The sequence below is a fragment of the Arvicola amphibius genome, chromosome 2 (genome assembly GCF_903992535.2).
Source record: "Arvicola amphibius chromosome 2, mArvAmp1.2, whole genome shotgun sequence".
In the NCBI taxonomy this organism is placed as follows: domain Eukaryota; kingdom Metazoa; phylum Chordata; class Mammalia; order Rodentia; family Cricetidae; genus Arvicola; species Arvicola amphibius.
The window spans coordinates 135,843,284-135,860,324 of NC_052048.2; the positions used below are offsets into that span (position 1 = coordinate 135,843,284).

Consider the following 17,041-nt stretch of genomic DNA (forward strand, 5'->3'; position numbering starts at 1 on the left):
GAAGCACAGCTCCCATTGATGCTGTTCACTGCAAAGATGCTTAACTGTATCAGATATTTGAGTTCCGGGATCTAGTATAATTTTAAAAACCTTCTGTAGGTTTCCTGCACTTAACAACCGCAGTGAGAGAAAACAGCTCCTTGCCATGTATCTGCCATTATTGCATTTGAAAGCCTGCATACACATTCAAGAATCAAAACCAAACGAATCAAGAAGGTACTGATCTGAGTTCATCTTAGGAGAGACCACATCCTGACAGGATATTCAGAATTACCAAGGAGAGACAGTAAAGTTGTGTTCATTTCTTTTAAGGGTCCCTATCCAGGGGTATACTTTATAAAAAGCATTCTACTTGCAATGGAAGCTAGCCCACTGTCATTGATTTTGTAGGACACCATGCCAAGGAATTGGCTTTTTTTGACTTGTGAGGCCGATGTGAGTGGAGACTGTAAGCTTACCTGGATAGCTGGTCCCTGGCTGGCAGACTCTTGACAGCTTAGGCGGCTTGTGTGGAAGCCCTTTCAGAGCTGTATTTACAGGAAGCTCGTGTTCAGTGTCCTGAGTGATAAGCTTGTCATACTGGGCCACACATGGAATGTTTGTTTTGTCCACAAAACCTGAGCCTGAGGTGTGCACAGTGAAAGCTGGGTTAGGCTGGTGCTCTTGCCTTCCCAGCCAGAGGGACTTGTGCCCACTTCTCCAGAACTGTTTCTTTTTTTTTTTTTTTATAGTCACCATAACTATTTTTATTACATTACAATGATTAGGAGCAGTACAGTTCATGTCAAAAATATTACAAATTTCAGATCACTTCACAACACATACTCCTATAAACATTTAAAAGTTAATTTACTGTTTCTTTTAGCTGTTTGTAAGAGCTAGAGCCGTCCCACAAAGCCACTGAGGCTAGGGACAGCATTTGGCTAGATCAGCATAGCTCAGGTGGGAACTTGTGTGAGAAGCATTTAGCTTCACACCGCCCCGTCTTGTAGTTTTCTCGGTTTCCTATTTGAGAGCTTTCACTCCTTGGAGTGTTGAGGTGTGAAGTGTGATATAGCCACAGCTGAATGTTCCAGTCTTTTGAGTTTGCCCAGTCCTTGGGTGCCTTAGAAGGTGTGAATTGGTTCTTCACCCAGTGTGCCTTTTCTAATTCCTCTTCCTACCTTTCTTGAGGAGAACCTTTTGCTCGACAGCAGCCCTCTGAACTCTTAGTTACAGTTTACAATTCGGAAGTTATTTATTGCTCTAATACACTTTCTAAAAAAGAAAACACTGTGCTGATTCTATTACCATTCATCCTACTACATTGATTTACTTATTTGTGTATCAATTTATTTATTTCAACAAAGCAGCAATTTCTGGGAGAGTTGCTAAGACTCTTGCAATCAAGTCATATACTCATTTCCACAACTCGGGATAATACCTTACAATCTGCACCATGGAAATCCCTGGGAGACTGTGTGTGTGTGCATTTGTCCACATAGCAGACTGTCAGCAAGAGAAAGGAAGCTGCTTTTAGAAAGAGCCAATAGCCATAGTAGGATTTCCATATCCCTTTTTTACCCCATGCTCTTACAGACAGGGCTTTCTAAGTAAACACAGGTGGTCAGAGATTTCTTTGGACTGGCCTGAGAACTATGTGAGCTCTGGATTGCCTAGTGTTCTGTCATCTCCATGACACTTTCTCTCCTGGTTGTGGATTTTTCCTCCTTCATTAGGGTACAAGACTCACCAGGACAGATATTTTGTGTATCTTGTCCTTGCTTTTCCTCCAGTGTACACAGATGTGTTCAAGCAATAGATGGCAAAAGCAGAAAGACTACAGTGTGAACATTTTAATATGCAAAACAAAGGCAAATATGTACTTGCCCCAGCCTTCAACACATTGTCCTTCGAGTTAGCATGGAATAGGTTTAATGAACGTCATTGTTTAAACTTGGGTCAGAACTCTGTAAGATGTGCAAGGCTCTGAGCCAGGGGTGAATCTCATGCTTTTGTCTTCTGAAGTTCTGACTGTCCCCTTCATACTGCCCTCCTCTGTACTGCAAAGGAGTGGTCCTTACCAGCTGCAGAGAGGTCGCTGAGTCTGCTATCTGCAAAGAAGCCACCATGTAGGTAATCCAGAGGGCAAGCCACTGTCCGTTTCAGCTCCACCGGCCCCTTTGCTGTGTCTCTCTGTCCCTCATTTCCATCTGAATAGTGTTTATTCATTTGACATGTTTATTGTCTGCCTCTCAATCTAGAATATACATTCTACAAAGGAGGTTTTTTTCTCTTGTTCATTTTGCTCACTGGCTTGTCCTTTTACATGGCAAATTATCCGCACTTTCATGAAAACTAGAGTAATTTTGTTTGTTTCTCAAGGAGAGAATTAGACAAAACTCTTAGCCCAACCTTACAGTATTGTCAACACACAAACAGTTCATGGAACATTGGAAGCTGTCTTAAACATCATCTGCCCTAGCTGCAGTTACGGCAATGGCGGCCTCTACAACTGTAGTTGAATCTCTGTACCTAGAGTAAAAGAGATGCATGCCAATGCAGACGGTCTACACGTGACTTAAGTTCCTTAGCCTTCTGCAGTTCTACCACCTCTTACACAAAGGTTCACAGTGCTCTGAGCCAGAAGGAACAAATGCTACACACCCAGCTTCCATAAGCCAGGGTGTCTGCGGGTTGCTGTCTGCGTGTTCATCTGAGAGTAGCCTTACTGGTACTTTCCCATAAACTCCAGTTGTACGCAAGGGCTGTTGGCACATTTCCTTGCTCTGTAGGAATAGACAGGGAATTCTAAGGCAATGCTCCAAGTAACCTTGTTGACAATGGCTCTGCCATTGGTAAGTTTAGGATATCATTATGCCATGATGATAGGAGAGACCTCGTGGCTGCTGGAGTTTGAGCAAGTGAGTCATGACCAGCACCTTGGGTCCTGACCAAGAATTTTTCTGTCGCCAAATTGCCCCACAATGACAAGAAGGTGTTCCTATGCTGCACTTGGTTTTAAGTGAATGAGAGGACACATTACACCCCCCCCCCAAAAAAAAAATAGAAAGCCGGGCGGTGGTGGCGCACGCCTTTAATCCCAGCACTCGGGAGGCAGAGGCAGTCGGATCTCTGTGAGTCCGAGACCAGCCTGGTCTACAAGAGCTAGCTCCAGGACAGGCTCTAAAAGCTGCAGAGAAACCCTGTCTCGAAAAACCAAAAAAAAGAGGACACATTTCACTTATTCCTTGGCATTTACCAATTTATAAAATATTATAATGTTTCAGCCTCACCTTCATCTTGCCCAACCATGAGGCAGTATAATAAATTTTATGGTTATGCAATGCCCTATGTTGTATTTATTGCATTGTTTAAAGTAATTTATGGATATAAGGGCAGGTAAATGGTTCTTGTGTTAGTAGATTAGGGAAGCTATTTTTTTCTCTCCAGCACAAATTTCCCTCTCCCTTACCCTGGTATCAGGGATTGTGTCCCACTCTGTCTCCTGAACCCCATCAAAGCCTGAGTTGTAAAGCCTAGATCTCAATATGCATAGATCTCAAACAGGAACATGGGGTCCCCTTGTTGACATTCCATATTTGCTCCAGGAGATTAATACTGGACGTTTCTGGTGACTACCATGATTCAGTTCCTGTTATCTTAGTGAAAAGGATTTTCTTTGCTACACAACAAAAAGCCAACCTCCAGGGAGAAGCAGGCATGGAAAGACAGCACGGATATCCCTGGATTTGTCCCTGCAGCTATTTTCCTGATGCTGCTGATTGTCCCAGCTGCATGGAACAGTTAGGTTCTGTTGTGCCTAGGTTGTTTTAGGTTTGCTTTTTCTAAAATATTCTTCCCTGACACTTCACAGTTCTTTGCAAGAGGGGGAGCAAGCCCTGAGTGAAGATAGCTAGGCGCTTGCATTTGCAGATCGGCCTAAGCACATTTTCTTTATGCTCATCTGAATTTTTAAACAGCGTAATTAGTGTTTTGGAAACATGGAGCTGCCAAGCTAACATTTACTGAATATCTGTTAAGTGCCAGCCCCTTTGCCATGCTCTGGTATGCAAAAGTGGATAAGATTCCTATCTGACCCTAACAGGTCATGGAGAGACTGGAGCCAGTACCCAGAGTGATGGATGTACCTAGAGGGATGCAGGGAGAGTACCTCTGCCCCCCCTTTCACATAGGGGAGGCCCTTCAAAATACAAGGAGAAACTCCTTTCATTGATAACAACCTTTTGACAACAATTTGGGGAAACCAGTTGCAAAATGTGGGGCACACAAGAAGCCATTGATTTGGCCCAGAATAAGCTTGTCCTGAGTTTTGAATTGTTTCCCTGGGCTTCTGGCAAAGCTTCATGTATGAGTTAAAAGATGTAGGTGTGAAACCTAGTGAGCTTCTCTTTGCTTATCTTATATTGATAATTCTCAAAACCCTGGTCACTGTGGGATCTCTTTGCTGTTACTAACATGGAGGTACTGGACAGAAAACTCCCAAGTCACTGGAGAAGAGAACACCATTAACTTCTTTTCAAAGGTGGGCGGCATGCTCTTGTGGCTCATGGAGTGTAGTGAGGGATAGAGAGAATTCAGGAATGGCGTGGTCGATGGCCATAAAGGTACAGGTGCATTGAGGAGTGAGACATGATGCCAGAAAAGAAAGCATGGACCAGGGAGCAACATGGAATTGACAATATTACTTTTTATTAAACATAATTATGGTTCAAAGAAGTGAATATTTGAATACATTGCACTACTTAATTAAAAGTTATGTTCTTGCCACTTTTATTCTGTACAGAGAAATCTTTTTTGTTTGTTTTGAAAGGAGGTGATATTTTATCTTCTCACTTATAAGGAATTGTTGATGTATTTTAAGTTTCTGAGTGATACAAGAAGATCTGAATTTCAGATTGATAACTCTGGGTGAAGCATAGGAGAGAGCTTAGAGGGGAGACTGGAGGTCACGAGAGCAGTTGGGATGATGCTTGCACTGAAGTGTACAGTGGAGGTGAGAATTGTACACTGAGGTGAGAATTGATGGCATTGGGGTTTAGAACAGAGCAAGAGAAGGAGAAATTTCCTCTGAGCCTGTTTTGGCTTGGGTATGCTGAGGAATTTGGTGCCAAGGCTTTGGGATGCCCTTAGATAAGAATGCTCACTTTGAGTGTGGTTGTGTTGGCCTGGTGGCCACTGGGATATCCCAGTAGCTGTTGGTTATTACAATATGGAATACATATGGAGGGAACTTGGACTTGGAGCTGTGTTTCTGAGAGTCTTGGCTCTGAGTCAAAGCCACTCAAGTAAGTGACCCAGAGAAGGGAGCACTGATCCAAGAGTCCTCAGAGAAGCCATTCTAGAACTATTTAAAAATGTGTTGTTTCTTTTCCGCAGACCATGTATTCCAGTATGAATGGGTCCTCCAAGTATCTTATTAACTGAAAATGTCAGGTGGTTCAGCACATTTTTTCCTGAGCCTGGCCTTTGCATTAATTTAGGAAGGAGAGATGAGGATATCAGAAGGAAAGCCCTGCCCTCACAAAACTTAATAATCTGGTTACGGTGGCCAGAAAGGATTTCTTTTTTAAAAAGTGTCTTACATATCCTAGGATGGCCTGGAACTCAATACATAGCTGAAACTGGCTGTGAATGTCTTATCTTTCTGTTTCAGCCTTCAAAGTGCTGGGATTATAGGTTTGAGATACTGTGTTCAAGTTCCAGAAAGTTCTTATGTTAAAATGTTAAATGTCAAAAAACAACAACACTAAAAGAGAGGGCAATAGCTAGATGCTACACGGGGGATACTGACACTGAATGCCAGGCTCAGAGTACCCTTCTCCTGCTAATAAAGCAGGGACTTGGAAGAGAAGTCTCCCTGTTCACCAGAGGAGGAAGTGGTGAGAATCATGTGTGAGGCTAGAGTCTTGCACATAGAGTGCATTTTCTGTGCTCAAATCCTAATACTACTTAATGGGACATCATTGCTTCTTATCATAAGTTATTTGTGCTGACTTATTAGCTAATTATAGCCCAATATTTGGCAGCTGTGTGCACATTATTTTGTCCAAGATTTGCACATGACTCTGTCAGTTGGGAAGCAGCCCTAAGCAAAGAGGTTTCTGTAGTCCAGTTCTAGTGTTCTATCATGATATTGTGTGTGTGCGTGTGCATGTGTGTGTGTTTGTGTGTGTGTGCGTGTATAGAAAAATACTTTCTTTGGCTTCTGTATATGGAAGGAGAGGGCATCTAGACCTCCATTACAGATTTTTAAGAATTGACTAAGATCATTGATCAATATGAGACATATAAAATATGCCTGGTACAACTTTGAGGATGGCCACCACCATTTGACATTAGTAAAAAAGGTGCATTTCACAGCAAATGAACACTATTTTTGGAGAAAGAATATTTAATTTATGTAAGGAATTAGCATTCTTCAGGCTTTTATTGGAGAGTGTTCTTTATTTAAAGTCTTCTTGACAGCTGTTATTAAACAAAACTAATGAACCTTAATGAGCACAATGTGAAGATTTTCTACATAGTAAAATTATGAAAACGCTAGAGAGTGATTCAATTAAGACATGAAATTGAAAGTCATAGCCAATGGTTTTCATTCATCTATCTGTAGAGAACTCAGCGGTCACCCATTCACCTAGAAAACGTTTCCTCATCTCTGTGTGCCTGGTCACAGAAATTTACTAGGAAATGAGGCAAAGGCTTTCCCTCTGAGTGGATGTTCAGTCTAAAGACAGAGAGAACTGTTAGCAAGATTTTCAGAAATAGCAGTTCACACTGACGAGTGTCACAGAGAGAGAAAGGATGCTATCAAAATGGTTAGAAGGATACAAGCCAGGTCTCGGACTAGGAGAAGAGAAGACTCTTGGGGAAGTAAAATTCAATCTGAAACATAAAGAAGTAAGCATTAGTTGAGTAAAGTATCGGGGAAGAGTTTGTGAAGGAATTCAAGGCCAGTTTCTCAGAAATAGACACTTCTGTGGAAAGGGAATATGGGACAAGGTGCCACGGCACAGAGAGGCAGAAGACTGCAGGCTGGCCACCCAGTGGAGGGCCAGATCCAGCTCCATCTTCCAGTGTTAGCACAAGAAGCTATTGTCTGAAAAGTGAGATCAGAGGACTTTGGGGGCATTTTGCCCCACAGGGCTTAAATATGGGGGTAAGGACTAAGACAGTTTTTACCTTAATCTCTAGGTGTTTTTCACTTAGGGAAGAATCTCTGAGGGCCTGTGCATGTTTTTAGGTGTGGATTTGCAGGCTCGGGGGGGGGGGGGGGAGTGGGAACAGGTTGAATAGGGAACACAGGTGATGAGGTCACTTTTGGATGTACTGAATATGAAGCAATTCAAGTGCATCACGGGAGTGATAGTGTGAGCATGAAGAGCTGGTTAGTGGGGCCGCAGATGGAAAGAAAGGACTAGACCAGTTACATAATATACAACCCAACAAGGTAAGAAGAAAAACTGTGTGTCTGAATGATGCTCCATCAATATTCCTGTAGATGCCACAATAAGAGACAATACACCAAAGACCAGTGGCTTAGCTAGTCTAACCTAGGAGACAGGAAATCGGGGTTTGTATATAATTTCTTATTGGCATTTTCTTGTTCAAAATAACATTAAAACACAGACTGTAACCACAGCACATAGCCTTGTTTGAAAATCTAGTACTGACCATTAGGTATAATCCCCACCCAAACACAGGTATGGAGTGGAGACAGAAGCCTGGAGGAAGGTAGGGTCCTTTCTCGTATTCTAAAGGCTATGAGGGATTTTGACCCAGGAAGTGGAAGGATGAGACTGTTATCAGGCACATTCTGGGAACTACAGGGCAAGACCGGGGCAACTGAGCCCTGAAACCCAGAGCCCAGCACACTGTGAAGGGGTCTGGTGGTGCATAAGCCCAATGGATTCCGAGTGATCAAATTTATCCAGAATCCAATCAACCCAAACTCTTAAATAATCAGAATACTTCCTGTATTCTGGAGACACACCTAGCAAAGGTGAATGTAAGAGATGAATCTTTGAAAACTACTACTTCCACATATGTCTTAGTCCAAACTTAGACTAGTATCCCCAACATTTTCTCTGCTTCTCTGCCTGTCTTTTTTGTTGCTGTTGTTGTTACTTTGCTTTTTTTTATTATATAAAGAAACAGCCAAAAGTTGGTTGTGAATTTTTGCAGTTGATTCTGTGGTGCTTTAAGTTTTTTGATGCAGTTTAATCGGTATTTTCCAAGTGCATTCTGCTCATGTGGACAGGTTGTATTTATCAGTCCAATCCTCCATTTTTCTCAATTATCTATGTACTGAGCAATCTCAGAAATGGTGATTTTTGCCTGACTGATTTCATGTTTGAATGTGATCATCTTTTCCATACCAAATGTGGATTCATCTTGAGTTATGGCTCAGTAATTCAACACTTTTACGTGAGAGTTGATCTATGAGCAATACCCCCTACGTGTGTCTCTAAAGGTCTGAGTGATGTCATGCAACTCACTCCCTCTCTCTGGCTTTCTCATAGGGATGACTGTGAAGGCTTCTGTAATGCCTGCAGCTTAAGCTAAATGAAATAGATTTTATTTAGTAATATATACAGTCCTGAGTGATTGTTGTCATAGACCCTGACTGCTAACTGAGGAACAAGATACACCTTCATTACTATGGTCTCGTGTACTTAGTTTGAAATATAAGAATAATTTATCAGATATTGATTATCATGAACATTGTTTAGCCCCTTCAAGCTGTCCTTAAAACCACTGTAAGAAATGAGCCATTTTCCAAAAGTGAAAGAACTTTTGAACTGCCAGTTTGGCATGGTTTCAGTGATGTCAGAACCAAAGTCTACTTGGTCCAGGGGTCTAGTGCTTTCACTTGGTAGAAGAAGATGGATGGTTCTAAGGAATCAATCTGCTAGCTCCCTATGTTTTGGATAATCACTTTATTTTGCCATTTTTTTAAACCTGAAATTTACAGAATTGTGTCCAAAGAAATGCAAATATCTTAGAGGAAATCGGAAAGCCCTCTGCCTCCAAGAAGCTACAGGATTGACTGGAATTTACTCAGAAATGGATATGAGCCAAAAGCAGGTTTTAATGAAAACCGTGAGGAAGGGTAGGGAGACAGGTGTATCAGGGGGTGGGCAAGAAAGTCTTAGGGACATGAGTCTGTGACCAAAGTCAGAACATGCAGCCTTCATTGTGGCTAACTCTACCTGAGAGAAAAACTGAATAGAAGTTAGAAGCACAAGTTCGAGATGATTTGATAAAACCAAAGCCACCCCTTCCCTGATTGTAGGGGTGTGTCTGTGAAGAGAGAGACTTTGTCTTAACCCCTTGGGTTTGTCTCCACATTGGCTGTGCCCCAGTTATTTAAGTAGGAGCCAGGCTCCCAGGGAGGAGGTTACAGAAATCCATTTCCTTCCTCACGACTCTGCTGCACTTACTACACGGCAAGTTTTGTAAATATATGATAGAGATATGAATCACTTATGAACAAGCCACACTACCAGATTTCCACAAGTGTGACATTTACTTTCCATTTCCTCTGTTAAAAAGCCCTTCCGTTCTTATCCTTGGTGCCACTCATTAGCTCTCTGCCCAGATCTGAGCAATGAGATCTTAGCTATGGTTTTTGGCTTGCTCTATTTGAAAAGCCTTGCTTCCAAACATGGGAAGATCTCAGCGTTCTGTGAGGAGAGGTCTCATTTGGGGACTTCTCGGAATCCAAGAGCTAGAGTTGTTGACCCAGGATCAGGAGAGAAGCAGGCGCGCATAATGGTGTTGGATTTCTGTCTAGCCAGCTGTCTGCAGACAGATGAGGGTCTGTTGCGGGGAGAACAATAAAGAGATTGACTTATGTAAGGACTACAGGAGACACGAAAGGGCCGCAGTGGAGCCACTGTGTGAATCGGTACCTACACATAGGCTTCCTGGGAGGCTCTTTAACTTGGAATATATTAGCTTCTCCTTAAATGTTATTATCATCTTCCCTCTGGCCAATACTAGCATCCATTCGCTAATAGATTGTCTTATTTACAGTCCCCTTTGAGATAAGCCTTCTATTCGTCTCTTCAACCCTCTCCTACCTCAAGTCACAAAGGTAAAGTCTTCCTTCATTTGAATTTGATCTCATTTGACCAATCATGTTAGAATTTTATATATGAGAGAGATGTCTGTCCTGAATAGGACCACAGCCCTCCTTTTTAAAAAGTGGTCTAAGTTAGAGTGCATGAGTTCTAAGAACATTTTTTTTTCTCCCAGAGAAAACTCACTAGAAAAATCTAGAAACTAATAACAAAGCTTAAGACTTTTTACTAGCGATTGGGATACTCTAGGCTAAAGCGAACCTTTGTTTACTTTATACATTGTTCATTATTACATATATATTCATATATGTGTATATACAATGTTTGTTATTTATATATTTGTCCTGCCCCAAGTCTTTGGGCACATGTAATTTCGTTTTGTAGCTCATCTCTGAGACCCACGTGATAGGAAAAGAGACCTAATTCTCACAGTTTTTCCTCTGACGTTCACACGTGCACTATTGCATGGGTGTATTTCCCACATACTTACATATGAGTAAATAAATAAATGTGATAAAAATTAAAAAAGAGACATTTACACCAGTACCTCTGGGTACTTAATGAAAGTGTGAGAAGAATAATTCACTTGTGTTTTCACCAGCATTTTGGTATTCAAAATGTGAATGGCTAGGAAGCTATCAGGATATGTAGTTGTAAAAACCTAGGTTTTAATGTGTGCATTATGGAAATGAATTACCGAGAGGAAAGAGAAATACACAAAGGCTCTCCATTATCAGAAACCCAGAGACGGTTCCTACAAATGGGCTAAGAGATCAGTAGAAGTATCCAGTTCTACCCACTTCTTTCCAGTCTGCACCAGGCATGCCAATACAGAACAAACGCAAAGGATCAGATGGCCAGACGGGTCTGGGCTCATTTCACATTCATTGGTGCCTTCTCCCTCAGTCCACTTTCCCACAGGGACATCCATGTCACCTGGCCTTGTGGAAACATGTAGTTAAATTACTTCGTGACTCTCTAAGTCTGACTCTCATCCCCTTGAGGGAACCAAGGGCTGCGAAGTAAGGTAAGCTGCATCCGTCTGTCCTCAGTGCCATGGTCTCCATAGGGAAGGATGAAAGCATGATTGTTTCCACTAGAAGTCGCTCTCCCAGAAAAGCAGGGTACACCCAAGGCAGAGTTTGATTTCTTACTATGTGTCTGGCTATGTAATCAGTTTCTTGAACCCCCAACATTATTGTGCCCAACAGGGTGGTGTCTTGTTGCCAACCTAAAGTGAAATCTCAACATTTTGGTTTTTCAAAGTAAGCTTGCTGGAATATTAAGCTCATTTTTTTGAGGTACCCATATGGCTTCTGCTCAGATGCACACTCGAGAAGAGTGTAAGGTGCTACCAGGCACTCCATAAATTAACATCAATGTCTAATCATTCTCACTTATCCTGGGCATTAGAAAAACATTCCCAAATACAGTGCTTGACTTTGAAATACTTGCTACTTACTTTTGATCAAAGCTGTGCCTGCTTGCTTTGGAAACTCCCAGCTATCGAAATGCAAACAAAGTCATTTTCAATCTTCTTTGCTCCTTGTCACAGTTTTGGGACTTTTTTGGAAGTTGAGTTCTTTCCCAGGCTGGCCACATGGAGATGGCCTGCTGCCTCTCAGACTCTGTATCTTCCACACTTCTGTCAACTTAATGCAGATTTCAGAGCAAGGGGCTTCTTTCTGCCCTTCTTTCCGATAGCAGCTCAGTCTAGCTACATGAACTGTGAGATTTTGCTGTCTTGTTTCAGGTTTCCACAACTCATATTTCAAGTAAACTCCATCAGCCAAAACAATAGCATTCTCACAAGCGGTGAGTCAGGGAGGAATTCTGCTGAAGTTCTTCAGAAACAAAAGGCCAGGAATAACCTGGGTTTCTTTTCCAGCTCCTTTTCTGCATGTGACTGGAAAGACCCTGGTGTGTTTTCTGCTGTTGGGCTAGTTTTCTTCCAGCATCTAAGCTTCCTCCTGGAATCTTTTAACCTCTTTGCATGATTCTCCCCAACACTCTTTGAAGTCTTCAGAATTTTTAAAGTCTTCAGAATTTTATTTTCCATAATGGACTCTTTAGGCCTCGATATCCTTAGAACTAGTCATTTCATCTGGTTGTTTAGTAACTTAATTACTTAATGAGTTGCTTAAATTTTTTTATTTTGAGCCTCATTTCAATAAAGTATGAGGTAGGTTCACACTCTCTAGGGTTTGTAGGGTATCTGAATCAGTTACTTGCAGTTCCAGGAAGGGAAAAATGGTGTTCACTGTGAGCTAGCTCTGCAGACTCCTCCTTCCTTTTCTTCTCTACGTAGGAAACCATGGCTATAAGGAGATGTCCATACTTTCCAAGTAAATCCGCAGTAAAGGCAAGGAGTAAAATGAAAGCATTTTTATTTCTTGCTAGGTACATTCATATTAGGTGCATGGACCACCTTGAAACCCAGCTGGAGGCTTATCTAGCCCAGGAGGCCTTCTGAGGAGGTGATACCTCAACTGAGAGCTGAATGAGGAGCAGGAATCAGTGTCTGGGTACCATCTGCACTGTCAAGAATCCCTGAGTATTGAACCTTGAGCGTTTCCCATGGACTTGAGAGTATTTCTGTATTTTAAATGCTGACTCTCAAACACCATGGCGTTACTTGTGTGGGGTTCACCTTGATTTGGGGAAGTGTCTAAACAGATGAGACAAGAAAGGAAAACCTTACTGTCTTTACAGTCAAGAACACTTCTCTGGAATTCAGGAGCGTCAGGAATGGAGTAGCGCTGTCTCCCTTTTCCTAGGTCTAACAAATGCAGAGGCCATATTTGGACCTGTGCGGATGACAGCTGCAAGGGATCCCTTCGCTTGGCCCAGGGATATTTACAATCTGCTGACCCGTGCTGGTTGATGAGCAAGCTTTTTGGACAGATGCAGAACTCCATGTGGAAAGGTTGCTAATCTCACAAACTCAAAACCAGTGGCGGAGGAAATCAAATACTTGGAATGCCCAGCACACAGCAGGGCCAGTACCTGGTGAATTAAATAGCCGTTTTCTAGCTCGGATTATTCTGCCCTTTACACGAAAGCATGAGCTACAACAGAACTGAACTCGAGGCCTCCTAGTTGGTGAAGTTATTAGATTTAAACCCCTTAAACTATATCTTACAGTTGCTGTTATAAAATACCACATGAGGTTCATGCCTTCTTTTCTTTCCAGAATAAATTCATTTGGAGAGTTATGGGAGATTAGCGGGACACAAGTGGGTATTTAAGTAGGTGCTGAAAACGAAGCTCTTCTTTCCATTCCCTTTTGATTCCCTCATTCACCCCCGCCCCCAGCAGTGTCTTTGTGCAGCCCTTGCAAAGCACAGGGCACCGTGGAAGCCACCAGCACAGGCTGCCTTCCTCTGATCCTCTGTGATTCGTCATTTTTGATGAATTGTGGGGATTCTAAGCAGAGTGCCCATCTATTATTATTTGCCTTTGGGGGACTCTTCAGTCTTTCCTTAGTTCTTCCATGAATTGAGTGGCTTCATGTGCAGTAAATGCTGACTTTCAAACTCCATGACATTGTTTGTGTGGGATTTGCCTTGACTTGGGGAAGTGTCTAAGTAGATGAGAGAAGAAAGGAAAACTTAGGAGGTGCTGTGAGGAGACAGATCTTCCTCTCAAGTTTTCCCTTTCCTCTAATTCTCTCCTTTGGAGAATCTGCTAAAACTCTCCTGAGGATCTTAGGCACTGATTCAAAACTGAACAGACTTGAATGACACTGGGGTATTGGATTAGCATACTTTTAAGTCCATCTTCCTCTCAAATGTCACAGTGACGTAGGTGGAATAGTCAAAGCGGAAGTCACATCTCTGCTTGATAGACCAGGAATCCCCAGGTATAAGAGATTTGTCCAAGGCTAACTGACAAGGAAGTGGCAGAGATACACTGTACCTGGGCCTCTCCTGCTTCCCAGGAAAGTCTCCACCACACTGTTAGCAAGTGTAGATGCTGCTTCTGTTGTTTGCTTCTAGACTTTCTCAGAGCCTCATTTCCCATTTCATCCTTCTTTGGAAATCTATTTCTGATTTCATGGTTTAGCTCTGTAACACATCTATATTTTTAAAAGGATTATATAGGGCTTCTTAGCTTTGGGATGCAGTTCAGTAACAGACATATGCTTAATATGCTTGAGGTCCTATGTGTGATTTCCAGTATACACACACACACACAAACACCTCACTAAAAACTCTTACTGCCTGATGATGAAGATGATAATAACAATTGTAAAAGTACAAATAACTAATAATTATTGGCCATTAATTGTACGAGACAAAAGACTTTGTATAAGCCTCTGCTCACTGTGCTCTATTCCAATGGATCTTGGAAAGGCTGAGGCTTGAACTTGGATCTTGCTGTCTTTAAACCCGACCTCAATTGGGATCTCACACAGCCTGCTAAGGGAGGAAGGGAAACACATAGGAGCAGAGCCCCCGAGCTCCTGGAATGCTGCCTTTCACAGTGACGTTTACACGTGTTTCTGCCTGTCCAAACAATGACATAACAATCACAGACTAGCAGCCGGACTCTGAAATGACAGCGCAGAAGGGAATCCCAGAACTGTCGACACATATGCCTGCCCCTGCTAAAGTAATCCCTTCTGCCATTGCCTGCCAGAGGATCTTTCTGACATGAGTTTATGCTTCTTCTTTCTACAGGAGGAAATATAAGAAAACGTCGCAGAGGTAAGTGCATCCTTCTGGGAAGTGGAACCTTCTGGGCTGTGGTTGATGAGCTGTGACGCAGCTCTTCCCAAGTTCGGCTTGTGGTGCACTGGAGTTGTCCTCCTTAGTGAGTTGGCTGCTTTATCTCCCACACCCCATCACCCGTCGTGGCTTCTGCTCTAAATTGAAATTGATTGTAAGGTGTAGTGTATATCAGTGGGTAGACAGCTCATGTGAGCAGATCCTATGGATTTGGAAGCTTGTTACTGCTGTGTTGTGATTTTTGCCAGAACCGTGACCAATAAGGGATGGGACTGTGTGGGCAGGTGGGGACGAGTGAAGAGGCTTTAAATACACTTTGGATTCTCATTCACTGGAGTGACTGAGGAAATACTGCTTAGTCACTTGCACAAAGCACCTTAGAGGAATGGTAGCCTTTTGATTTGATTGTAGAAAGGGTAATTTGAAGACCAATCTGTCATATTCTCTACCTACCTACTGCATGCCCAAGGGCCTGGCCTGGCTCTCTCTGGGCTGTGTTTTGCAGGAACTCGGACGAAGAACCTTGAAGCTATTTGGTACACACTGTCCCCACCCCTTATGGATACAACAGCTCCAACCTGCATACTTTGCATTTGTGATTCTAGTCTTTGAGGATGGCGTCTCCCATTGAAGTGTCCTTCAGTAGATGGTGGTTGCTGGTTCAGGAGGACAGAAGTTTTTATGCATGTATAAAAGTGATGAAAACAGGGAAAGTGTGTGTAACCTCTAAATAATGGAATAATAAAGTGAACCTAGGAAATATGAGCGCCGTGGCTGAACTGATTTACTGATCTAATTTTTCAATGATTTTCTGTGATGTATATTTACAGTGCACAATAAGATGATTTGATTTAAGAATGCATGGTAAAATTATTACCATAGTGAAGGAAATTTGCATACCCTTTTTTCCTTCACATATATAATTCGTTGGTTCATTAGGTTTTATTTGAGGCAAGGTCTTACTTTGTAGCCTAAGCTGACCCGGAATTCACTCTGCAGTGGAAGTTGCCTTAAACTAATGGCAATCCTCCTGCTTCAGCTTTCTGAGTGTTGGGAATTACAGATTGAGTCACCATGTCAGACCGGTTCATCTAATGTTTTTTTTTTTCTAGTGTTTCATTTTCATAAGCTTATTTGATAGTGATGGTACACACAACTTTCTATGGCCTCCTTTGCTTCTCCAGCAACATCTCTTGCCACTTCCAAGATTTGTCCTTCCTCTCTAAGCTTTCACTATGGCGGAATTTTAAAAGTGAGTGTAACTGCTTGGGGTGGGTAGGTGATTTCTTAGGAAGCGCTCTGGTTGTCTTTTCATTCGTGTATTTATCTGAGGCTTGTTTAAGTGCACAGACCACCTGTGCGTCAGGGAGCACCTCTGGAATGATGCAGGACATAACGGATTAACTTTGACATTCCCCAGGAAACCCATGGAGAGAGTGGATCGATGTTGTCTGTGGTGACAGTCCTTGTACTGCATGTGCTGTGGCGACACTTTCCTGTTTGTAGCCTATGCTGCTCTTTCCTCTCTGACTAAAACTTGGTCCCTCTGTTAGTTAGTGCTCTGAGATTTCTGCGTTCTGTGTGTTACATAGCTGCTTCATCTTTTGTTCTCTCTCTAGTGTACTACACTTTCTGGTACTTTGTTTTCATTCTGACACGGGCCTGAAATCCTGCTTCCTCCGGGCAGATGTTGTTGAATGAAGTATCGCTAACTGTTCCTGTGGACTGAACCTTTAAGCTGATTTTCTCCCACCCCACATTGGTGATGGCACCAGGGAGAAGGGTCCCACACTATCCTTTGCACATTAACCTTGAGTTGCTTAAAAGAGAAACAGAAATTATTTTTCTCACAGCATATAGGCTAAATAATGTCATGGGATCTTCCCAGGCCTTTTCTAGAAAAGGTGAATTAATTCTGGAAGAGCGATGTCATGGTGGAATGCAAGTTAGAACAAAAGTGCCATCATTTCTAACAAATACATTTTGTGCAAATAGCGTCGTCAACTATTCCTGTTTTAGTGGCCTTTGTTACGGAGAACCATTAGGGATATAATTAACATAAGTACCAAAATATTCTAGGCTACCGGGTTTGGGAAGTCCATTCCAAACTAACAGGCATGTGCAGACCTTCTGTTGGCCAAGCATTTGTGGTCCACATTTCAGCCTAGAAGACTAGGGTTGGCTTTTTATGGGCTTTGAGTCCAGTAATACAGATTTCAGTAGATT

General features: G+C 42.3%; 1 protein-coding gene across 2 annotated transcripts in view; it reads left to right on the plus strand.

Moving 5' to 3' along the window:
- Positions 1-17,041, plus strand: part of Pde1c (phosphodiesterase 1C) — a 446,197-nt gene that overhangs the window by 175,220 nt on the left and 253,936 nt on the right. Inside the window, exon 2 of one of the 2 annotated variants that reach the window (XM_038319213.1) lies at positions 14,768-14,794. The exons of the other annotated variant lie outside the window; for it this stretch is intronic. Within the exon in view, the coding sequence (XP_038175141.1) occupies positions 14,768-14,794 (27 nt within the window). The remainder of the gene's footprint in view (positions 1-14,767; positions 14,795-17,041) is intronic. 2 annotated transcript variants of the gene reach the window in all.